At 45.7% G+C, this 25606-nt stretch overlaps 1 protein-coding gene across 4 annotated transcripts in view; it reads right to left on the reverse strand.

Moving 5' to 3' along the window:
- Nucleotides 1–25391, reverse strand: part of cc2d1b (coiled-coil and C2 domain containing 1B) — a 34256-nt gene extending 8865 nt beyond the window's left edge. For 3 of the 4 annotated variants that reach the window (XM_082973191.1, XM_082973190.1, XM_082973188.1), the window contains exons 1-18: nt 25225–25391; nt 24666–24781; nt 22896–23034; nt 20822–20934; nt 20592–20681; nt 18297–18437; nt 17582–17921; nt 16071–16189; nt 12767–12845; nt 12326–12552; nt 9828–9900; nt 7461–7594; nt 6941–7070; nt 3780–3952; nt 2249–2374; nt 908–966; nt 601–717; nt 134–207 (exon numbers count right to left, since the gene is read on the reverse strand). In XM_082973191.1, the coding sequence (XP_082829317.1) occupies nt 134–207; nt 601–717; nt 908–966; nt 2249–2374; nt 3780–3952; nt 6941–7070; nt 7461–7594; nt 9828–9900; nt 12326–12552; nt 12767–12845; nt 16071–16189; nt 17582–17921; nt 18297–18437; nt 20592–20681; nt 20822–20934; nt 22896–23034; nt 24666–24728 (2197 nt within the window). In that variant the 5' untranslated portion in view covers nt 24729–24781; nt 25225–25391. The remainder of the gene's footprint in view (nt 1–133; nt 208–600; nt 718–907; nt 967–2248; nt 2375–3779; nt 3953–6940; nt 7071–7460; nt 7595–9827; nt 9901–12325; nt 12553–12766; nt 12846–16070; nt 16190–17581; nt 17922–18296; nt 18438–20591; nt 20682–20821; nt 20935–22895; nt 23035–24665; nt 24782–25224) is intronic. The other variant, XM_082973189.1, reaches the window with a different exon arrangement.
- Nucleotides 25392–25606: the final 215 nt, after the last annotated feature.

Consider the following 25606-nt stretch of genomic DNA (forward strand, 5'->3'; position numbering starts at 1 on the left):
GTAAAATACAGGTAAGACACAGGGGGAATACAGGTAAAATACAGGTAAGACACAGGGGGAATACAGGTAAAATACAGGTAAGACAGGGGGAATACAGGAAGGATACGGGTGGATACAGGGGAGTCAATGTTACCTGAAGGAGCAGGCAGATTCATCCCTCTGACTACCACAACCACCATCTCTGTACTACTGAGCTCTGGGAAGATCCTAAAGAGAGACACACAGAGAGAGAGAGAGAGAGAGAGAGAGAGAGAGAGAGAGAGAGAGAGACAGGATAACACAGAAGAGTGAGATGAAGAACGAGAGAGAGAGATAGATATACTGATAGAGAAAGAGAGAGAGATATACTGATAGAGAGAGAGAGATATACTGATAGAGAAAGAGCGAGAGAGAGAAAGAGAGAGAGAGAGAAAGAGAGATAATCTGATAGAGAGAGAGATAGATATACTGATAGAGAAAGAGAGAGAGAGAGAAAGAGAGATAATCTGATAGAGAGAGAGATAGATATACTGATAGAGAAAGAGAGAGAGAGAGAAAGAGAGAAAGAGAGAGAGAGAAAGAGAGATAATCTGATGGAGAGAGAGAGAGAGAGACGACAACCTGACGGTGTGGTACGTCCTCTCCTCAAAGTGATGTTTAGGAGGGTCCAGTCTCTTAGACTGAGACAGCTTCAACACCTCCAGACTCTTCTTACAGCTCTCTGCCATCTTCTCAAACCTCAAACACACACACACAACGGGCGGGAACATCAGTACCACAACGCCAGAATGATGCGTGTTGAAGTGTGTCGGTTGGTGTTGTATAATGCATGTTTATTAGTCCATGCAGTTGCTGTGTGTGTGGTTTTCCCATTCAGACAGACAAGGCTAGGTGTGTACAGGATGCTAAGATGAAGACGGTCTCTTACTTGGTGGTCTCAGTGACGTTACCCAGATGAGTGAACTGCTTGGAGTAAGTCATGCACTTCTACAGGAGAGAGAAAGAGAGAGAAAAATAAAATGATTCATTGGTGGTGGCTGCAACCTGTCATGGGTATGATTGTTATCGTTAAGGACTGGGGTTTTTCAGGATAAAAAAAAAAAACGGAATGGAGCTAAGCACAGGCAAAATCGTATAGAATGACCTGGTTCAGTCTGCTTTCCACCAGACACTGGGAGATTAATTCACCCTTCAGCAGGACAATAACCTAAAAACAAGGCCACATCTACACTGGAGGTACATACCTAGAAGACAGTGAATGCTCGAGTGGCCGAGAAAGTTGACTTAAATCTATAGCAAGACATGAAAATCGTTGTCTAGAAATGATCAACAACCATGTTAACAAAGTATTAAGATTTTATTTTATTTTTTATAATTATGGGCAAATATGGTACAATCCAGGTACTTACCCAGAAAGACTCAGCTGTTATCGCTGCCAAAAGTGAATCTTAGTTTTATAATTTATTTCTTTGGTACTTTTTACCCTTTTTGGTGATATCCAAATTGGTAGTTGCAGTCTTGTCCCATCGCTGCAACTCCCCTACGAACTTTGGAGAGGCGAAGGTCGAGAGCCATGCGTCCTCCAAAACACGACCCTACCAAGCAGCACTGCTTCTTGACACACTGCTAGCTTAACCCGGAAGCCAGCCGCACCAATGTGTCGGAGGAAACACCGTACAACTGGCGACCATGTCAGCGTGCATGCGCCTGGCCAGCAACAACGAGTCGCTAGATCGCAAATGGGACAAGGACAAACCCTCTCCTAACCCGGATGCCACTGGCCCAATTGTGAGCCGCCTCATTGGTCTCCAGGTCGCGGCCGACGGCGACACAGCCCGAGATCGAACCCGGGTCTGTAGTGACGCGATGCAGTGCCTTCGACCACTGCGCCACCCGAGAGGCCCTCCAAAAGTGATTCCAACATGTATTGACGAAGGCGTGTGAAGTTACATAAATTTGATTTTTCTGTATTTTATTTTTTTTATTGCTAAAAACATGTTTTCACTTTGTCATTATGGGGTATTGTGTGTAGATGGGTGAGAACAATATTTAATCCATTTTGAACAGTCAAAATAAATACTTCATGACTAATGTCAGTAAAGCAGCAGGTCAAAAGGCAGAAGAGGACAATAGATAAAGCAGCGTTTCCTCTGGGCTCCTATCTGTTAATAATATCTCCACACTTCTCTATTTTGGCTAGCCTTTGAGTTTTAGAGGTGTGTAAAAACCCTCTCCTTTCATTATCTAACAAGCAGTCGATAATTAGTACCTCGTACTGTTCCTTGAGCATCTTGGCCAGTTGAGTGTAGACCTCATCTGCCTTCTCCGAGATCTGGACTTCACTGTGATGAACCAGGATGAAGTCCTCATCCTCGTCACCAGGGGGCGACGGCACCTAGAGAACAACACAGACAGGCAAGGTGTTAACACTACAGAGGTAGAGGGCTTGTAGTTCCTAGGTAGAGGGCTTGTAGTTCCTAGGTAGAGGGCTTGTAGTTCCTAGGTAGAGGGCTTGTAGTTCCTAGGTAGAGGGCTTGTAGTTCCTAGGTAGAGGGCTTGTAGTTCCTAGGTAGAGGGCTTGTAGTTCCTAGGTAGAGGGCTTGTAGTTCCTAGGTAGAGGGCTTGTAGTTCCTAGGTAGAGGGCTTGTAGTTCCTAGGTAGAGGGCTTGTAGTTCCTAGGTAGAGGGCTTGTAGTTCCTAGGTAGAGGGCTTGTAGTTCCTAGGTAGAGCGATGTCTGGAATGACCCACCTTCCCAGGCAAACATTGTTGATATACGATAGTATTGTCTATTTTTTTTATACCACAACTGTGATCTGCTGCACAATGACATATTTAAATTGTTACAAAGCCACAAACAATCTGAATAAATCATTTCTCAAAACAAAAACAGTGTCAGGCCTTATGTTCTCTCTCTAGGCTGCAAAACATTTTTCAAATTGGTAGGGCCATGTTTCTCCTATCAGTTACATTAGCCTACCTTTTAAAACTACACTGAACAAAAAATATAAAACACAAAAAGTGTTGGTTCAATGTTTCATGAGCTGAAATAAAATCTCTCAGAAATGTTCCTTAAAAACAAAAAAGTTTATTTCTCTAAAATGTTGTGCACAAATTTGTTTCCATCCTTGTTAGTGAGCATTTCTCGTTTGCCAAGATAATCCATCCACCTGACAGGTGTGGCATATCAAGAAGCTGATTAAACAGCATCATCATTACACAGGGGCACCTTGTGCTGGGGACAATAAAAGGCCACTGTCAAATGTGCAGTTGTGTCACACAACACAATGCCACAGATGTCAAGTTGAGGGAGATAGCAATTGGCATGTTGACTGCAAGAAAGTCCACCACAGTTGTTGCCAGATATTTAAAATGTTAATTTCTCTACTATAAGCCGCCTCCAACGTTGTTTTAGAGAATTTGGCAGTACGTCCAACCGGCCTCACAACCGCAGAGCACCGTGCCGCCAGCGCAGTCAAGTTCAAATATTAAAAAAAAAAAATCATTATTTTTCTGACATCACGATGTTGTCGCCATCGGCGACGCCTGTCAAACAGTCAATAGACGATGCAATCATAAAAAATACAAAATAAAATAAAAGTTTCAATCACCCAACTCTACTTCGTACACTACTCAATATATTTGAAAAATATAAAAAATATATATTTTTTTTTACAAAAAATTTAAACGTGTCAGTTTGTAACTTTCACAAGGTTGGATGTAATGACAGGTTGAGCTACATAAAGACAAAAACGGTTCCAATCTAAGTGGTGACTTTAGAAATCCCCCCCAAAAAATTCACCTTGCTGATGTCGACGTGTTTGCCTGCCTTGACGGCGCCGATGAGCGGCTCCAGTCCCTTGGCGGTACGAAGCAGGGTTCTGGCTGTGTCCATGTCGTTCTTCTGTTTGGCCTGCAGCGCCGCCTTCATGTACTGCTGCCTGCGCCCCTCCACAAAGTCCAACTGCTGCAGCGCTGCAGGGAGGAGAGGAAAAACGTTTTATTGAAATGACTTTTCTATTCCCTATGTAGAACACCGCTTTCAAACCACAGTAGTACACGACGTTGGGGTATAGGGGATAATCTGTGGTGATTTGCTCAAGACTTTCATGACTGTTTATGAAAGTCGGTAGTCCTGTTACAGTAGTGACAGGGACTGGGTAGTCGGGGAGTTACCAAGTAAGTACGCTAGTCTGTTTTTCCAATAGTATTTGTCACATTCCTGGTTAACAGCAGGTGTAGACTAACAGTGAAATGCTTACGGGCCCTTTTCCAACAACGCAGAGAGAGAAAAAAAAAAAGAGAAATAGAAAATAGGAATAAATACACAGTAACATGGAGTACCAGCTAGGGCCGTGGCGGCAACGCCATTTAGAGCGCCAGCCAGGGCCGCGGCGGCCACGCCATTTAGAGCGCCAGCCAGGGCCGCGGCGGCCACGCCATTTAGAGCGCCAGCCAGGGCCGCGGCGGCCACGCCATTTAGAGCGCCAGCCAGGGCCGCGGCGGCCACGCCATTTAGAGCGCCAGCCAGGGCCGCGACGGCCACGCCATTTAGAGCGCCAGCCAGGGCCGCGGCGGCCACGCCATTTAGTCAGCCGGTCATTGTCAAGCAAATAACTGTCAGTCTCACGGTAAGTGACCCGTTAACTAACACACTTAGCATCCCCTGGCGTCCACACAGCCTCCAAGCCACTGATGCAGACCTTTGGAACATGTACATTTAAAAAAAAAAGTCTAATAAATCCATGTAATATAGCCTACATCTTCACAATAAAAACATTATTTTAGACAGGTCTAAAGAAACATGATAAGAAGAAAATGTAGTCTATTTCAGAAGAACAGAAAAGCATCCTCTGAGTTGTCCTTATGCTAGGTCCTGATGTGGCTATGCCATATGGCTGTGGGGCTACACTAGTTCATTAAGCAGACAAGATTTGCTTAGAAAATCAGTGGCATTATTTTATAGTATGAAGAAACACACCTGAACAAAGCTGAATAAAATAGAAGAGGATATTTGAGATTTGAGGCTGTGCGGACATACGGCTATTCTGTGTTGAGCGGTTAACAAAGAAATAGGTCCTCCTAAATGTTTAATTTAGAGTTATTAATTTAACTTTAGTTGTTCTACAAACGTTGGGCTATAGGTTTGGATTTTTAATACATTCTATGGCTGCATGATGAGACTAAGTTGCTTGAAAAGAATGAGCTCTGCTTAGTTTTTTTGGTGCAGGCTGTACACACTACATCAGTCTCTCACAATTTGACAAGCACTTGATAATGCCTAGAATTTCACGGCGGTATCCCCTTTGTGTGGCCGTAATGCACCCTAAAAAATAAATAAAAATCCATGCCTTGTGGCCATTTTGTGACCTTCTTCCTGAGTGCTCCCCAAAATCGCATCCGAGGTTCATATTTAAGATATTGGAAGAACTGTCCACATTTACTTTGTCAGCCAACAAGATGAGTAAGCCTAACGAACAGCAAAAGCACTAGCCTATGTCAATCTACTATACCCCCCCCCCCCCCCCCCAATAGTACAAAAGTGTACTTATTCTGTGCGAGAAATAAATACTCCCAAAACAGTCTGGGACAGTTGTGGGATGTAATAGATCCCAAATTAATACAACCATTAGCATCAAATAACCTTTCTCACGCAATGTGGCTAACGCAACAGATCAGAACGTTTAGCTTAAAAATGTTGATAAACTATTTGAATTTCTCTTCACATTATAAGCGCAGCTATGCGCACATGGTAGTAGGCTATAAAACACAAATGTTCAATAAGCAGGAAAAACACCATTATCAAAAGTGACCGCAAATGCAATTATGCATGTAATGCTTTTATTATTAAAAAAGGTCAATTATGGTGAAAATTATCTTCCCCAAACTTGAAACTCAGGTGCTGCTGATATAATGTATCCCAGTTAGGCTCTTACATCCCATAATTAAATGTGCTTCATTTTAACAAGTTATTTGGCCACTTTAGTTGTGATACAAACCTAATCAAAACATATAGGCCCATGTGCTAGGCTACAGGAGGGGTGATACAAACCTTATTAAAACATATAGGACTATGGGCTGGGCTACATGAGGGGTGATACAAACCTTATTAAAACATATAGGACTATGGGCTGGGCTACATGAGGGGTGATGCTAACCTTATTAAAACATATAGGACTATGGGCTGGGCTACATGAGGGGTGATACTAACCTTATTAAAACATATAGGACTATGGGCTGGGCTACATGAGGGGTGATACAAACCTTATTAAAACATATAGGACTATGGGATACTAACCTTATTAAAACATATAGGACTATGGGCTGGGCTACATGAGGGGTGATACAAACCTTATTAAAACATATAGGACTATGGGCTGGGCTACATGAGGGGTGATACTAACCTTATTAAAACATATAGGACTATGGGCTGGGCTACATGAGGGGTGATACAAACCTTATTAAAACATATAGGACTATGGGATACTAACCTTATTAAAACATATAGGACTATGGGCTGGGCTACATGAGGGGTGATACAAACCTTATTAAAACATATAGGACTATGGGCTGGGCTACATGAGGGGTGATGCTAACCTTATTAAAACATATAGGACTATGGGCTGGGCTACATGAGGGGTGATGCTAACCTTATTAACATATATATATATATATATATAGTACATATGTAATAAGTATATGCATATTCTAGTTACTGGGTAGGAGTGGTAACCAGATTAAATCAGGTATGTTTTTTATCCAGCCGTGTCAATACTGCCCCCTAGCCCTAACAGGTTAACTAACTATTAAGCTTATGGCTTGGAGGTAGAACCTGTTCAGGGTCCTGTTGGTTCCTGACTTGGTACCGCTTGCCGTGGGGTAGCAGAGAGAACAGTCTATGACTTTGGCGGCTGGAGTCTTTGGCAAGAGCTAGGGGGCTTAGAGATAGGGCTAGGGACTGACCTGTAGCAGACAGGCTCTCTCTCAGGTGGGTCCTGTCTGCAGAGGGAGAGGCGCTCCACTTGGGCCTCTGGGTCGTAGGAGGAACAGCCAACATGGGCTTCTTTAACTTCTCAGGAACAGGAGGTTTGCTCTGCGGATAGGAGCACAGTCAATCAACACAATCAAATCCCACCCTATTCCCCATACTGTAGTACACTACTTTCGCCCCAAAGGTTGCTGGATCGAATCCCCGAGCTGACAAGGTAAAAAATGTTTCGTTCTGCCCCTGAACAAGGCAGTTATCCCACTGTTCCCCGGGCACTGATGACGTGGATGTCGATTAAGGCAACCCCCCCCCCCCAGATTCAGAGGGGTTGAGTTAAATGTGGAAGACACATTTCAGTTGTACAACTGACAAGGTATCCCCCTTTCCCACATGGGGTTAGGGCAGCCACACAGAGGCCTGGGTCACTAGTTGTACTCTATAGGGGAATAAGGTGGTTTCTAGTGCACTATATTGGAAGGAAAGAAATAGTCCTACCTCCTCATTCTCTCCTTCCTCCTCTCCTGTCGCTATGGTTTCCTCAGATGCCAGCTTATTGGCTGCCTCCAGCACGGCAGCCAATCCCTGCTCAGCTCCCGCCACCCCCTCCTGGCCAGGGATTGGATGAAAACCTGTTGGATGCAGATAAGTCCTTCTGATTGGATCACACAAACATAACTACAAAATAAATTTTAAAAAACTATTGTTTATACACAACTACAACAAAACTACAATAAATGATCTGTTATTACATTCAGTATCTAACATTACTAACGAAACAAGAGCTTATATCCTGTTTCTGTAGTGTGACAGCTTGATGTACCAGGACACCCCCTGGACAGGACACTAGTCTATATCCTGTTTCTGTAGTGAGACAGTTTGATGTACCAGGACACCCCCTGGACAGGACACTAGTCTATATCCTGTTTCTGTAGTGAGACAGCTTGATGTACCAGGACACCCCCTGGACAGGACACTAGTCTATATCCTGTTTCTGTAGTGAGACAGCTTGATGTACCAGGACACCCCCTGGACAGGACACTAGTCTATATCCTGTTTCTGTAGTGAGACAGCTTGATGTACCAGGACACTCCCTGGACAGGACACTAGTCTATATCCTGTTTCTGTAGTGAGACAGCTTGATGTACCAGGACACCCCCTGGACAGGACACTAGTCTATATCCTGTTTCTGTAGTGGGACAGCTTGATGTACCAGGACACTAGTCTATATCCTGTTTCTGTAGTGAGACAGCTTGATGTACCAGGACACCCCCTGGACAGGACACTAGTCTATATCCTGTTTCTGTAGTGGGACAGCTTGATGTACCAGGACACTAGTCTATATCCTGTTTCTGTAGTGAGACAGCTTGATGTACCAGGACACTAGTCTATATCCTGTTTCTGTAGTGGGACAGCTTGATGTACCAGGACACCCCCTGGACAGGACACTAGTCTATATCCTGTTTCTGTAGTGAGACAGCTTGATGTACCAGGACACCCCCTGGACAGGACACTAGTCTATATCCTGTTTCTGTAGTGAGACAGCTTGATGTACCAGGACACCCCCTGGACAGGACACTAGTCTATATCCTGTTTCTGTAGTGAGACAGCTTGATGTACCAGGACACCCCCTGGACAGGACACTAGTCTATATCCTGTTTCTGTAGTGAGACAGCTTGATGTACCAGGACACCCCCTGGACAGGACACTAGTCTATATCCTGTTTCTGTAGTGAGACAGCTTGATGTACCAGGACACCCCCTGGACAGGACACTAGTCTATCCCCTGTTTCTGTAGTGAGACAGCTTGATGTACCAGGACACCCCCTGGACAGGACACTAGTCTATATCCTGTTACTGTAGTGAGACAGCTTGATGTACCAGGACACCCCCTGGACAGGACACTAGTCTATATCCTGTTACTGTAGTGAGACAGCTTGATGTACCAGGACACTCCCTGGACAGGACACTAGTCTATATCCTGTTTCTATAGTGGGACAGCTTGATGTACCAGGACACCCCCTGGACAGGACACTAGTCTATATCCTGTTTCTGTAGTGAGACAGCTTGATGTACCAGGACACCCCCTGGACAGGACACTAGTCTATATCCTGTTTCTGTAGTGAGACAGCTTGATGTACCAGGACACCCCCTGGACAGGACACTAGTCTATATCCTGTTTCTGTAGTGGGACAGCTTGATGTACCAGGACACTAGTCTATATCCTGTTTCTGTAGTGGGACAGCTTGATGTACCAGGACACTAGTCTATATTCTGTTTCTGTAGTGGGACAGCTTGATGTACCAGGACACTAGTCTATATCCTGTTTCTGTAGTGAGACAGCTTGATGTACCAGGACACCCCCTGGACAGGACACTAGTCTATATCCTGTTTCTATAGTGGGACAGCTTGATGTACCAGGACACCCCCTGGACAGGACACTAGTCTATATCCTGTTTCTATAGTGGGACAGCTTGATGTACCAGGACACCCCCTGGACAGGACACTAGTCTATATCCTGTTTCTGTAGTGAGACAGCTTGATGTACCAGTACACCCCCTGGACAGGACACTAGTCTATATCCTGTTACTGTAGTGAGACAGCTTGATGTACCAGTACACCCCCTGGACAGGACACTAGTCTATATCCTGTTACTGTAGTGAGACAGCTTGATGTACCAGTACACCCCCTGGACAGGACACTAGTCTATATCCTGTTACTGTAGTGAGACAGCTTGATGTACCAGTCCTCACCTGGACAGGACACTAGTCTATATCCTGTTTCTGTAGTGGGACAGCTTGATGTACCAGGACACTAGTCTATATCCTGTTACTGTAGTGAGACAGCTTGATGTACCAGTACTCACCTGGAGGGACAGGCAGTTCATCATAGTTGACAGCTCGTCCTGCTTTGTGGGCGCGGATGGCACTCTGGTATTGCTGTGGGAAAAGGTCAAGCGTCATATCATAGTCCTCTAATAACCAGAGGTCAAAAGGTGATAAGGACTTAGGCATGGATTGAGTCCCATCGTAACGCTGGCACGTTTAGAACTTCTACCCCATTTTAAAACATTGTGTGTTTGAGCTAAATTGGATTGTTTTATTTCCTCTGCAGACGCCAACCCTCGGTGTGATTAACAGGGGGGGGGGGGGGGGGGGGGGGGGGGGGGCTGAGCTAGAGATAACGGTGGACCCTGAAGGGGAACGGGGGTCGGGTCTTTTTACAAAACTGTCTGAATGATGATTTGAGCTACAAACTATTAAAAGCCATCTCTGAAAAGCTGAGGACACGCGACATGTTTTGGTCTATGACGCTCACAAGCTACACAAGAGTCATTACAAGGTAAGGGGTTCTTCTACATAGACCATAGTAAATCCCAGGTCATAGTGTCTATAATACTGTAAGGGGTTCTTCTACATAGTAAATCCCAGGTCATAGTGTCTATAATACTGTAAGGGGTTCTTCTACATAGTAAATCCCAGGTCATAGTGTCTATAATACTGTAAGGGGTTCTTCTACATAGACCATAGTAAATCCCAGGTCATAGTGTCTATAATACTGTAAGGGGTTCTTCTACATAGACCATAGTAAATCCCAGGTCATAGTGTCTATAATACTGTAAGGGGTTCTTCTACATAGTAAATCCCAGGTCATAGTGTCTATAATACTGTAAGGGGTTCTTCTACATAGACCATAGTAAATCCCAGGTCATAGTGTCTATAATACTGTAAGGGGTTCTTCTACATAGACCATAGTAAATCCCAGGACATAGTGTCTATAATACTGTAAGGGGTTCTTCTACATAGTAAATCCCAGGACATAGTGTCTATAATACTGTAAGGGGTTCTTCTACATAGTAAATCCCAGGTCATAGTGTCTATAATACTGTAAGGGGTTCTTCTACATAGTAAATCCCAGGACATAGTGTCTATAATACTGTAAGGGGTTCTTCTACATAGTAAATCCCAGGTCATAGTGTCTATAATACTGTAAGGGGTTCTTCTACATAGTAAATCCCAGGACATAGTGTCTATAATACTGTAAGGGGTTCTTCTACATAGTAAATCCCAGGACATAGTGTCTATAATACTGTAAGGGGTTCTTCTACATAGTAAATCCCAGGTCATAGTGTCTATAATACTGTAAGGGGTTCTTCTACATAGTAAATCCCAGGACATAGTGTCTATAATACTGTAAGGGGTTCTTCTACATAGTAAATCCCAGGACATAGTGTCTATAATACTGTAAGGGGTTCTTCTACATAGTAAATCCCAGGACATAGTGTCTATAATACTGTAAGGGGTTCTTCTACATAGTAAATCCCAGGTCATAGTGTCTATAATACTGTAAGGGTTCTTCTACATAGACCATAGTAAATCCCAGGTCATAGTGTCTATAATACTGTAAGGGGTTCTTCTACATAGACCATAGTAAATCCCAGGACATAGTGTCTATAATACTGTAAGGGGTTCTTCTACATAGTAAATCCCAGGACATAGTGTCTATAATACTGTAAGGGGTTCTTCTACATAGACCATAGTAAATCCCAGGACATAGTGTCTATAATACTGTAAGGGGTTCTTCTACATAGTAAATCCCAGGTCATAGTGTCTATAATACTGTAAGGGGTTCTTCTACATAGTAAATCCCAGGTCATAGTGTCTATAATACTGTAAGGGGTTCTTCTACATAGATCATAGTAAATCCCAGGACATAGTGTCTATAATACTGTAAGGGGTTCTTCTACATAGTAAATCCCAGGTCATAGTGTCTATAATACTGTAAGGGGTTCTTCTACATAGACCATAGTAAATCCCAGGTCATAGTGTCTATAATACTGTAAGGGGTTCTTCTACATAGACCATAGTAAATCCCAGGACATAGTGTCTATAATACTGTAAGGGGTTCTTCTACATAGTAAATCCCAGGTCATAGTGTCTATAATACTGTAAGGGGTTCTTCTACATAGTAAATCCCAGGTCATAGTGTCTATAATACTGTAAGGGGTTCTTCTACATAGATCATAGTAAATCCCAGGACATAGTGTCTATAATACTGTAAGGGGTTCTTCTACATAGTAAATCCCAGGTCATAGTGTCTATAATACTGTAAGGGGTTCTTCTACATAGTAAATCCCAGGTCATAGTGTCTATAATACTGTAAGGGGTTCTTCTACATAGACCATAGTAAATCCCAGGTCATAGTGTCTATAATACTGTAAGGGGTTCTTCTACATAGTAAATCCCAGGTCATAGTGTCTATAATACTGTAAGGGGTTCTTCTACATATACACATCTTTTTTTAAAGACACAGAATACAAAGAGAACGTTATTGTTCTACACGGTTAAGGTTAGGAGGCGTTACCTTGGCGATGCGCTCGTGCATACGGGCCTTGCGGTCGTCTCCGTTGGCTTTGGCCTGGGCGCAGGCCTCCTGATACCTGTCTCGCCGCTGCTCCAGGGCCTCCAGCACATCTTTAGGCTGGGCAGGGACAGCAGAGGAGGCCGGAGGTGTGGAGGCAGGGGGATTGGGGCTTGAGGTCTGTCCAGGACCGGGTTCGTTTTCTGGGCCAGACAAGGCCGAGATGACCCCTAAAGACAGCGCAACGGATGATAAATGACTAATCAAAATTTTTTTTTTTTTTTAAATTACATCTTAGAGACTGAAAACTTTTACTCCATCCGTTTCCAAAATGGCTCCATTCCTTATATAGTGCAGTGGTTCTGATAAGGCTCTGGCCTAAAGTAGTGCACTACATAGGGAATAGGGTGCCATTTCAGATCAGCCCTGTGGTCAAATCCTTACCCGAAGATAGTGAGGGTGGCAGGCAACTCAGGTCCACCTCCTGTCCCTTCTCCAACGCTTCGATCACCGCGTCAAACCTCTGCAACCAAAAACACAGACAACAACCAGCTATCACAAAGGCAGTCTTTATTGACTTCCTACATGTTTTGCATGCCTCAGATAACTCCTCCAGCTGCCCTAGTTTAATACACAGAGCACATCTCTCTCCTCCAGCTGCCCTAGTTTAATACACAGAGCACATCTCTCTCCTCCAGCTGCCCTAGTTTAATACACAGAGCACATCTCTCTCCTCCAGCTGCCCTAGTTATTAACACAGAGCACATCTCTCTCCTCCAGCTGCCCTAGTTATTAACACAGAGCACATCTCTCTCCTCCAGCTGCCCTAGTTATTAACACAGAGCACATCTCTCTCCTCCAGCTGCCCTAGTTATTAACACAGAGCACATCTCTCTCCTCCAGCTGCCCTAGTTATTAACACAGAGCACATCTCTCTCCTCCAGCTGCCCTAGTTATTAACACAGAGCACATCTCTCTCCTCCAGCTGCCCTAGTTATTAACACAGAGCACATCTCTCTCCTCCAGCTGCCCTAGTTATTAACACAGAGCACATCTCTCTCCTCCAGCTGCCCTAGTTATTAACACAGAGCACATCTCTCTCCTCCAGCTGCCCTAGTTATTAACACAGAGCACATCTCTCTCCTCCAGCTGCCCTAGTTATTAACACAGAGCACATCTCTCTCCTCCAGCTGCCCTAGTTATTAACACAGAGCACATCTCTCTCCTCCAGCTGCCCTAGTTATTAACACAGAGCACATCTCTCTCCTCCAGCTGCCCTAGTTATTAACACAGAGCACATCTCTCTCCTCCAGCTGCCCTAGTTATTAACACAGAGCACATCTCTCTCCTCCAGCTGCCCTAGTTATTAACACAGAGCACATCTCTCTCCTCCAGCTGCCCTAGTTATTAACACAGAGCACATCTCTCTCCTCCAGCTGCCCTAGTTATTAACACAGAGCACATCTCTCTCCTCCAGCTGCCCTAGTTATTAACACAGAGCACATCTCTCTCCTCCAGCTGCCCTAGTTATTAACACAGAGCACATCTCTCTCCTCCAGCTGCCCTAGTTATTAACACAGAGCACATCTCTCTCCTCCAGCTGCCCTAGTTATTAACACAGAGCACATCTCTCTCCTCCAGCTGCCCTAGTTATTAACACAGAGCACATCTCTCTCCTCCAGCTGCCCTAGTTATTAACACAGAGCACATCTCTCTCCTCCAGCTGCCCTAGTTATTAACACAGAGCACATCTCTCTCCTCCAGCTGCCCTAGTTATTAACACAGAGCACATCTCTCTCCTCCAGCTGCCCTAGTTATTAACACAGAGCACATCTCTCTCCTCCAGCTGCCCTAGTTATTAACACAGAGCACATCTCTCTCCTCCAGCTGCCCTAGTTATTAACACAGAGCACATCTCTCTCCTCCAGCTGCCCTAGTTATTAACACAGAGCACATCTCTCTCCTCCAGCTGCCCTAGTTATTAACACAGAGCACATCTCTCTCCTCCAGCTGCCCTAGTTATTAACACAGAGCACATCTCTCTCCTCCAGCTGCCCTAGTGAACACAGAGCACATCTCTCTCCTCCAGCTGCCCTAGTGAACACAGAGCACATCTCTCTCCTCCAGCTGCCCTAGTGAACACAGAGCACATCTCTCTCCTCCAGCTGCCCTAGTGAACACAGAGCGCATCTCTCTCCTCCAGCTGCCCTAGTGAACACAGAGAGCATCTCTCTCCTCCAGCTGCCCTAGTGAACACAGAGAGCATCTCTCTCCTCCAGCTGCCCTAGTGAACACAGAGAGCATCTCTCTCCTCCAGCTGCCCTAGTGAACACAGAGAGCATCTCTCTCCTCCAGCTGCCCTAGTGAACACAGAGAGCATCTCTCTCCTCCAGCTGCCCTAGTGAACACAGAGAGCATCTTTCTCCTCCAGCTGCCCTAGTGAACACAGAGAGCATCTCTCTCCTCCAGCTGCCCTAGTGAACACAGAGAGCATCTCTCTCCTCCAGCTGCCCTAGTGAACACAGAGAGCATCTCTCTCCTCCAGCTGCCCTAGTGAACACAGAGAGCATCTCTCTCCTCCAGCTGCCCTAGTGAACACAGAGAGCATCTCTCTCCTCCAGCTGCCCTAGTGAACACAGAGAGCATCTCTCTCCTCCAGCTGCCCTAGTGAACACAGAGCACATCTCTCTCCTCCAGCTGCCCTAGTGAACACAGAGAGCATCTTTCCTCCAGCTGCCCTAGTGAACACAGAGAGCATCTTTCCTCCAGCTGCCCTAGTGAACACAGAGCACATCTCTCTCCTCCAGCTGCCCTAGTGAACACAGAACATCGCTCTCCTCCAACTTCTATAGTAGGCAACAGGGCTGCTGTTAAGACTCTCCATGCATCACTTTGTCAGATAACTGCAACTGAGTTGTACACAGAGGATAGACCACAAAACCTTCCCCAGGCTCACCCCCTCCTAGCTTATTCCTGGAAGAGCCTAAGCTACTACATTACCCCCCTAGCAGCTTATTCCTGGAAGAGCCTAAGCTACTACATTACCCCCCTAGCTTATTCCTGGAAGAGCCTAAGCTACTACATTACCCCCCTAGCTTATTCCTGGAAGAGCCTAAGCTACTACATTACCCCCCTAGCAGCTTATTCCTGGAAGAGCCTAAGCTACTACATTACCCCCCTAGCAGCTTATTCCTGGAAGAGCCTAAGCTACTACATTACCCCCCTAGCAGCTTATTCCTGGAAGAGCCTAAGCTACTACATTACCCCTCCAAGCAGCTTATTCCTGGAAGAGCCTAAGCTACTACATTACCCCTCCAAGCAGCTTATTCCTGGAAGAGCCTAAGCTACTACATTACCCCTCCAAGCAGCTTATTCCTGGAAGAGCCTAAGCTACTACATTACCCCTCCAAGCAGCTTATTCCTGGAAGAGCCTAAGCTACTACATTACCCCCCTAGCTTATTCCTGGAAGAGCCTAAGCTACTACATTACCCCCCTAGCTTATTCCTGGAAGAGCCTAAGCTACTACATTACCCCCCTAGCTTATTCCTGGAAGAGCCTAAGCTACTACATTACCCCCCTAGCTTATTCCTGGAAGAGCCTAAGCTACTACATTACCCCCCTAGCTTATTCCTGGAAGAGCCTAAGCTACTACATTACCCCCTTAGCTTATTCCTGGAAGAGCCAAAGCTATAGACCTATTCTTTAAAATGTCAACACTTTTTGATCCCCAAAACATAAAACAGTGACCTTGCTGGTCCTGAAGTAGAGTTTGACTTGTTCCATGTCTCCTTGCTGCTTGGCTTTCAGAGCTGCCACCTTATACTCTCTCTGTCTGCCTAACAGCATCGCCTTGGTGGCCTCGCCTACTGTGGGATCAGAGGAGAACACAGAGAAACACAGCATTCATAACACATCCAGGAGTGTCGTGAAGACCGCTTCATAACACATCCAGGAGTGTAGTGAAGACAGCTTCATAACACATCCAGGAGTGTAGTGAAGACAGCATTCATAACACATCCAGGAGTGTAGTGAAGACAGCTTCATAACACATCCAGGAGTGTAGTGAAGACAGCTTCATAACACATCCAGGAGTGTAGTGAAGACAGCATTCACAACCACATCTCAGGAGTGTCGTGAAGACAGCATTCACAACCACATTCCAGGAGTGTCGTGAAGACAGCATTCACAACCACATCCAGGAGTGTCGTGAAGACAGCATTCACAACACATCCAGGAGTGTCGTGAAGACAGCATTCACAACCACATCCAGGAGTGTCGTGAAGACAGCATTCACAACCACATCCAGGAGTGTCGTGAAGACAGCATTCACAACCACATCCAGGAGTGTCGTGAAGACAGCATTCACAACACATCCAGGAGTGTCGTGAAGACAGCATTCACAACCACATCCAGGAGTGTCGTGAAGACAGCATTCACAACACATCCAGGAGTGTCGTGAAGACAGCATTCATAACACATCCAGGAGTGTAGTGAAGACAGCTTCATAACACATCCAGGAGTGTAGTGAAGACAGCATTCACAACACATCCAGGAGTGTCGTGAAGACAGCATTCATAACACATCCAGGAGTGTAGTGAAGACAGCATTCATAACACATCCAGGAGTGTCGTGAAGACAGCATTCATAACACATCCATGAGTGTCGTGAAGACAGCATTCATAACACATCCATGAGTGTCGTGAAGACAGCATTCATAACACATCCAGGAGTGTAGTGAAGACAGCATTCACAACCACATCCAGGAGTGTCGTGAAGACAGCATTCACAACACATCCAGGAGTGTCGTGAAGACAGCATTCATAACACATCCAGGAGTGTAGTGAAGACAGCTTCATAACACATCCAGGAGTGTAGTGAAGACAGCTTCATAACACATCCAGGAGTGTAGTGAAGACAGCATTCACAACACATCCAGGAGTGTCGTGAAGACAGCATTCATAACACATCCAGGAGTGTAGTGAAGACAGCATTCATAACACATCCAGGAGTGTAGTGAAGACAGCATTCACAACCACATCTCAGGAGTGTAGTGAAGACAGCATTCACAACCACATCCAGGAGTGTCGCGAACCTCCTGTAGACAAATGTAACATTCATTTGGTTGGAGGCAGGTGATTCTTGTTTACTGTATCATTTATCTAATCTGTGGTAAAAATTGCAGCTGCCTACATGGTAAAAATAAATTGATTGAAATTGACTTAAGTAACAATCATTGATTGATTAACTTCCTGTGTGACCTGTGCTGGTCTGCCTAGTCTCTTCCTCTCCCTCAGTGCTAGGATGGCTGCTGACAGTGGCCAGGCTGGCGATAGATGACAGCTCCTCCTCACTGCTGGGTGATACTGCCTCAGGGGAGACGGGTACAGGTAACGTCGCAGCAGCAGCCTCCGGCTCCCCCTGCTGTTGTGGAGGCGTCGGTTCAGGTTCGAGAACAGATGGTGGAGGGGGAGGAGCACGTCGTGGTGGGACGGTGGGGACGGTGGAGGTGGGGGCTCCTCCACCGGCTACAGGTGGGGGGATGTCAGCCTCCTCCACCTTCCTCCCCTTCTTCAATGAGACCAGCATGGACTCCAGGCTCTGTGGAGGAACACAGATAAGGAGACAGGACAAAAAAAATTAAAAAAAGTTTTCGGACTTTAGATCGGGGGGGGGGGGGTAGTGAAATCCTCCTGCTAAGACTATTAGCAAATTGTCTCAGCGTAGTACACTGTGCTGATCTTGGATCAGGTCCTTCCTGACCATATGATCTTACTAATTATGATATTTTTTTTTTAAAGGGCAAACTGATTCTAGATCAGTGTTTACTCTGGGAAGCTTTGTGAATATAGGCTCTGGAAAGCAACAAGGACAAGGAGTACATGCTTTTGCTCCAGCTCTACACTAAAAACACAGCAGGATATGAGAGAGAGAGAGAGAGAGAGTTTATAGTGAACTACAAATTAGCATCGCCACCTGGATCCCTCTTTCGTATCTCCGCGCTTTCGACGATTCCCCTGAGGCCTTGGCGTGCGCTACAGCTGTCCGGTACATACTCAGCCTCTCCTCCAAGGTGTGCTGCAGACTGCCAGGTACTGCAGGAGGAGCCCTTGCTAACTGATGATAAGGACAAACAACCAAGTTTGATAATTCAGTGTTCATGTGTACTGTGAAGTATTGGAAATACAGAAATTAGGTAGTCATTCAAAAAATCATGTTAAAGACTTTTTTGCACACAGACTGATTCCATGCAACTTATTATGCGACTTGTTAAGCACATTTGTACTCCTGAACTCGTTTAGGCGTTTGCCATAACAAAGGGGTTGAATACTTATTGACTCAAGACATTTCAGCTTTTCATAAAAATGTGTAAAAACATAATTCCACTTTGACATTATGGGGGTATTGTGTGCAGGCCAGTAACATTTAATACATGTTAAATTCAGGCTGTAACACAACAAAATGTGGAAAAAGGGGTGGAAATACTTTCTGAAGGCACTGTATGTGACCTTCCTAGTCGGAACCGAGACTGAGCCCGGAACCCCAGAACCGAGCCTGAAACCCGGAACCGAGACTGAAACCCGGAACCGAGACTGAGCCTGAAACCCGGGAAACCGAGACCGAAACCCGGGAAACCGAGACTGAAACTGAAACCCGGAACCGAGACTGAGCCTGAAACCCGGAACCGAGACTGAGCCTGAAACCCGGAACCGAGACTGAGACTGAAACCCGGAACCGAGACTGAGACTGAAACCCGGAACCGAGACTGAGACTGAAACCCGGAACCGAGACTGAGACTGAAACCCGGAACCGAGACTGAGACTGAAACCCGGAACCGAGACTGAAACCCGGAACCGAGACTGAAACCCGGAACCGAGACTGAAACCCGGAACCGAGACTGAAACCCGGAACCGAGACTGAAACCCGGAACCGAGACTGAGCCTGAAACCCGGGAAACCGAGACTGAAACCCGGAACCGAGACTGAGCCCGGAACCGAGACTGAGCCCGAAACCGAGCCTGAGCCCGAAACCGAGCCTGAGCCTGAAACCCGGAACCGAGACTGAAACCCGGAACCGAGACTGAAACCCGGAACCGAGACTGAGCCTGAAACCCGGAACCGAGACTGAGCCTGAAACCCGGAACCGAGACTGAGCCTGAAACCCGGAACCGAGACTGAAACCCGGAACCGAGACTGAAACCCGGAACCGAGACTGAGCCTGAAACCCGGAACCGAGACTGAGCCTGAAACCCGGAACCGAGACTGAGCCTGAAACCCGGAACCGAGACTGAGCCTGAAACCCGGAACCGAGACTGAGCCTGAAACCCGGGAAACCGAGACTGAGCCCGAAAGTCGGAACCCGGGGTACAAGACTGAGTCTGAATGTTGGAGCACATTATCACAGGAAGCTGGTAGGTAGCCTAGTAGTTAACAGTGTTGGGACAGTAATTAAAAGGTTGCTGGTTCGAATCCCCGAGCCGACTAGGTGAAAAATCTGTCAATGTACCCTTGAGTAAGCACTTACCCCTAGTTGCTCACGTAAGACAAAAAAAAAGTTTTAAAAAACGTAAGCCCGGGTTGCAAGACTGCGTCCCAACGTGAGCCCGGGTTGCAAGACTGCGTCCCAACGTGAGCCCGGGTTGCAAGACTGCGTCCCAACGTGAGCCCGGGTTGCAAGACTGCGTCCCAACGTGAGCCCGGGTTGCAAGACTGCGTCCCAACGTGAGCCCGGGTTGCAAGACTGCGTCCCAACGTGAGCCCGGGTTGCAAGACTGCGTCCCAACGTGAGCCCGGGTTGCAAGACTGCGTCCCAACGTGAGCCCGGGTTGCAAGACTGCGTCCCAACGTGAGCCCGGGTTGCAAGACTGCGTCCCAACGTGAGCCCGGGTTGCAAGACTACGTCTGACTTTTGCAGCACATTATCACAGCATAAGCATCAAAATTATACCTGTACACAAACACAAGCAGTCCATTTCATGTGCTACTATTAACTTGAGCCATTTCAAACTGACAAAACAGTCGTGGCGTAAGTGAAAGAGGATTCACACATTTCAGTATTGTAAAATAGTATTTCACTCCACTTGTTTGCCAGAGTCTGTTGAGAATGGAAACGTAAGCGCTGTTTGCACGAAGTTGACGACTCTCTGATTAGAGACGTGAGGTAACAAGCCCATTGATACTTATTACACGCTTCAGTATTTCATACACAGGTAATTGCAGGATACAACTTAGTGTATATGTTTGTATAGGCAGGTGACGTCATGTTAGTTACCTGGGGTGGTGAATGCGGAGTCTCTTCCGTGGAGGTGGGTGTCACACGATCCTCCGTTTCCTCGTCACCCACCACTTCCTGCAGCTCAGCCTGGTAACATAGGCAGTCGAACATGTTTATCATGGGTTCAACAGAACACTGACACAGCGACACACAACGCAGTGAGTCGCGCACACACACAATAAATAAAGGATGATCAAAAATAGATTGAAATAAACCCAAACAGTTACCAGTAAATCTTCATCATCTTCCAGGTTATCATCATCATCATCATCATCATCATCGTATATATCCTTCATACACTCCTCTGCCATTCGGGCTATATTCTCCATAGGTAAGGGGGCTAGGACACGGAGACATATCAATTAGTGAAACATATCAGCCTCGTAATCAGTGGGAGAAACGTTATAAATTAAACAGGGGGTTCCATCTTGTGATTTAAAAATAAATAAATTTAAAGATAAGACGTGATCACAAGGATTGACCTATGACCCTCAAAGAGTAATGTTTTTAACCACGCTGCTGGACGCTCCTCACCGCCGTTCATCAACAAAAACAACGAAGGCGGATTTAAATCGCAAAAAAAAAAAAGTTGAAATTGTATCTCATTAAATTAATGCATGGATTTTATGAATTTTATTAAAAAGTACATATACAGTGCTTTCAGAAAGTATTCATACCCCTTGACTTATTACACATTTTCTTGTGTTACAACAACGAATTCAAAATGGATTAAATAAAAACAAATTGTGTCTCCCATCTAGACAACACCATCGAGTACACCTGATGCCAATTCAATTGTTTGAACATGATTTTGGAAGAAAAAAAAACCCCCCACCAGTCTATATAAAGGTCCCACAGTTGACAGTGCATGTCATAGACACAAAACCATGAAGTCAAAGGAACTGTCCGTAGATCACAGAGATAGAATTGCGATTAGGAATACAGTATATCTGGAGAATGGTATAAAACAAGTTTCTAGAATGTTGAAAGTTTCCAAGAGCACAGCGGTGACCATTACTGGGGAAAGGGAAAAAATACAGAACTACTCAGACTCTGCCAAGAGCTGGCTGTCTGACCAAACTGAACAACCAGGAAAGGAGGACCTCGGCCAGGGAGGTGACCAAGAACCCAATGATCACTGACATAACTACAGAGTTCCTTGGCTGAGATGGGAGAAGGACACTCTACCAATCTGTGCTTTATGGAGGGAGTGGCCAGACGGAAGCCACTCCTGAGAAAAAAAAAGGCACATGACAGCATGTCTGGAGTTTGCAAAAAGGCACGTGAAAAACTCAGCGCATAAGGCAAAAGATTCTGTGGTCTGATGAGACAAATTCAACTCTTGAGCCTGAATGAAAAGTGCTGTCTGGAGAAAACCAGACACAGCTCAACACCATCCCTACCGTGAAGCCTGGTGGCGGCAGCATCATGCTATGGGGATGCTTTTCAGCAGCAGGTTCTGGGACACTTGTAAGGATAGAGGGGAACAACGAATGGAGACAAATACAGGCAAATCCTTGACGGGAGCCAGCTTGAGAGTGCAAACAACTTACACTGGGGCAAAGATTTACATTCCAACAGGACAATGACCACAAGCATACAGCCAAAGCAACGCTGGAATTACTACAGAACAAGAATGTATAAATTATTGAGTGGCCCAGCCACAGCCCAGACATAAATCCCATTGAAAATATATGGAAAGACTTGAAGATTGCTATTCACCGCCACTCCCCATCTAACTTAACAGAGCTTGAGAAATACGCAAAGAAGAATGGAATAAAAAACCCAAAGCTGATACCCAAGAAGACTCGAAGCTTTAAAACAACCACCAAAGTTGTGAATACATAGGAGACGTTTCCGTATTTCATTTCAAATAAATTTGCTACATTTTCTACAAACATGTTTTCACTTTGTCATTATGGGGTATTGTGGGTAAATGGGTCAGAAAGTCAAAATGGTACGAATACTTCCTGAAAGCTGTATTGTTCTTTATTTTATTGAACCTTATTTAACTAAGCAAGTCAGTTAAGAACAAATTCTTATTTTCAATGACGACCTAGGAACAGTGGGTTAACTGCCTTGTTCAGGGGCAGAACGACAGATTTTTACCTTGTCAGCTCGGGGATTCGATCTAGCAACCTTTTGGTTACTAGCCCAACGCTCTAACCACCAGGCCACCCCCTCTGGCCACCCCCTCTGGCCACCAGGCCACCCGCCGCCCCCTCTAACCGCCAGGCCACCCCTCTAACCGCCAGGCCACCTGCCTCAACCATGAGTACAACACAGTGTGTGGAGACTTACCCTTCTGCTTTAGTCTCTCTCCAGCAGGCTTGCCCCCAGTGAGAGCCGATAACTCGGCCTCTAGATCAGCATCATCCACAGTCGGATCATCCATGTCCTGCGTCATCTCCTCTGGGTTGAAGTCCACAAACAAACCCATCTGGAACCAAGAAAGGTGAATAGTGATATAGGATAGCTAGTGTGTGAGTGAGAGAGGTTAGCCAGCCTCCTCGTTGTCATTTTACATAGTGAGTGTGTGTGTGTGAGAGAGTGAGAGAGGTTAGCCAGCCAGCCTCCTCGTTGTCATTTTACGTAGTGAGAGAGAGAGAGAGAGAGAGAGTGTGAGTGTGAGTGTGAGTGTGAGTGTGAGTGAGAGTGTGAGAGAGAGTGTGAGAGAGAGTGTGAGAGAGAGTGTGAGAGAGAGTGTGAGAGAGAGTGTGAGAGAGAGTGTGAGAGAGAGTGTGAGAGAGAGTGAGAGTGTGAGAGAGAGTGTGAGAGAGAGTGAGAGTGAGAGTGTGAGAGAGAGAGAGAGTGAGAGAGTGAGAGAGAGAGTGAGAGAGAGAGAGAGAGAGAGTTTAGCCAGCCAGCCTCCTCGTTGTCATTTTACGTAGTGTGTGTGTGTGTGTGTGAGAGAGAGAGAGAGGTTAGCCAGCCAGCCAGCCTCCTCGTCATTTTACGTAGTGTGTGTGTGTGTGTGTGAGAGAGAGAGGTTAGCCAGCCAGCCTCCTCGTCATTTTACGTAGTGTGTGTGTGAGAGAGAGAGAGAGAGGTTAGCCAGCCAGCCTCCTCGTCATTTTACGTAGTGTGTGTGTGAGAGAGAGAGAGAGAGGTTAGCCAGCCAGCCTCCTCGTCATTTTACGTAGTGTGTGTGTGAGAGAGAGAGAGAGGTTAGCCAGCCAGCCTCCTCGTCATTTTACGTAGTGTGTGTGTGAGAGAGAGAGAGAGGTTAGCCAGCCAGCCTCCTCGTCATTTTACGTAGTGTGTGTGTGAGAGAGAGAGAGGTTAGCCAGCCAGCCTCCTCGTCATTTTACGTAGTGTGTGTGTGAGAGAGAGAGAGGTTAGCCAGCCAGCCTCCTCGTTGTCATTTTACGTAGTGTGTGTGAGAGAGAGAGAGAGGTTAGCCAGCCAGCCTCCTCGTCATTTTACGTAGTGTGTGTGTGTGTGAGAGAGAGAGAGGTTAGCCAGCCAGCCTCCTCGTCATTTTACGTAGTGTGTGTGTGAGAGAGAGAGAGGTTAGCCAGCCAGCCTCCTCGTCATTTTACGTAGTGTGTGTGTGAGAGAGAGAGAGGTTAGCCAGCCAGCCTCCTCGTCATTTTACGTAGTGTGTGTGTGAGAGAGAGAGAGAGGTTAGCCAGCCAGCCTCCTCGTCATTTTACGTAGTGTGTGTGAGAGAGAGAGAGAGGTTAGCCAGCCAGCCTCCTCGTCATTTTACGTAGTGTGTGTGAGAGAGAGAGAGAGGTTAGCCAGCCAGCCTCCTCGTCATTTTACGTAGTGTGTGTGTGTGTGAGAGAGAGAGAGGTTAGCCAGCCAGCCTCCTCGTCATTTTACGTAGTGTGTGTGTGAGAGAGAGAGAGGTTAGCCAGCCAGCCTCCTCGTCATTTTACGTAGTGTGTGTGAGAGAGAGAGAGAGGTTAGCCAGCCAGCCTCCTCGTCATTTTACGTAGTGTGTGAGAGAGAGAGAGAGAGAGAGAGAGAGACAGAGACAGAGACAGAGACAGAGACAGAGACAGAGAGAGAGAGAGAGAGAGAGAGGTTAGCCAGCCAGCCTCCTCGTTGTGATGTGTCCCTCACCTGTTTGGCTGCAGCTGCGCCCTGGCCCTTTGGCAAAGGAGCCCTCTTCTTCTTCCCGAACATACTGCTAGTTTTAAAACACCCCTAACCGGAGGAATTAAACCGTCCCAAGAGATCTGGGGAAAAACAGAAGATGACAGACTGACGTTAGCTAGATAGCTAAGTAGTTATGTTGCTACGCTAAACGTCAGCTAGTTAACACTACTAACCAGCGTTAGTAAGTGCAACTTAAAGTTGCTAACTTAGTTGCAGGTGCAGCAGGTCATGTGAGCTAACTAAACTAAAAAAAATAAAAAATATTGAGGCGGCAGAGGCTAGTAGCGAGCTAGTTAGTAAAGTTAACCACTATTTTGCTAAAATAGCTAACATTACACATACAGTGGATTTGCTTGCTAGAGTATGAGGCAACCATCTCGTGACAAGCAAAACCGCCTCTCCACAGTTAGCTAGTGGTAGCTAGCTACTTCGGTGTTTTTAAGCCAGCTAGCAAACCATTACATTTGCTAGTAGCAAAACTATCTGTGGGTAGTAGTTAGCTAACGAAGACCATTGTCCTTACCTACTCATTCACCACGAAACAACGTACTTTCCTTCAGGATAAAAAGTGAAATCTCCAACCAGCGACCAGTTCACGGTTTTTCCTCAGACTGATAACCAACTTCTTCTTCGTGTGAATTTCCGGCCGACTGAACGCTGTGTTGCATATTGCTGCCTTTTGCAGGTCAGAGTGCGGATTGCACAATTTGTAAAAAAAAAATATATATATATATATATATATATATATATATATATATATATATATATATATATATATATAAATAATAATATATATATAAAATATACACTGCTCAAAAAAATAAAGGGAACACTTAAACAACACAATGTAACTCCAAGTCAATCACACTTCTGTGAAATCAAACTGTCCACTTAGGAAGCAACAC

Source organism: Salmo salar, chromosome 03, assembly GCF_965601325.2.
Source record: "Salmo salar chromosome 03, fSalSal1, whole genome shotgun sequence".
Classification (NCBI taxonomy): Eukaryota; Metazoa; Chordata; class Actinopteri; order Salmoniformes; family Salmonidae; genus Salmo; species Salmo salar.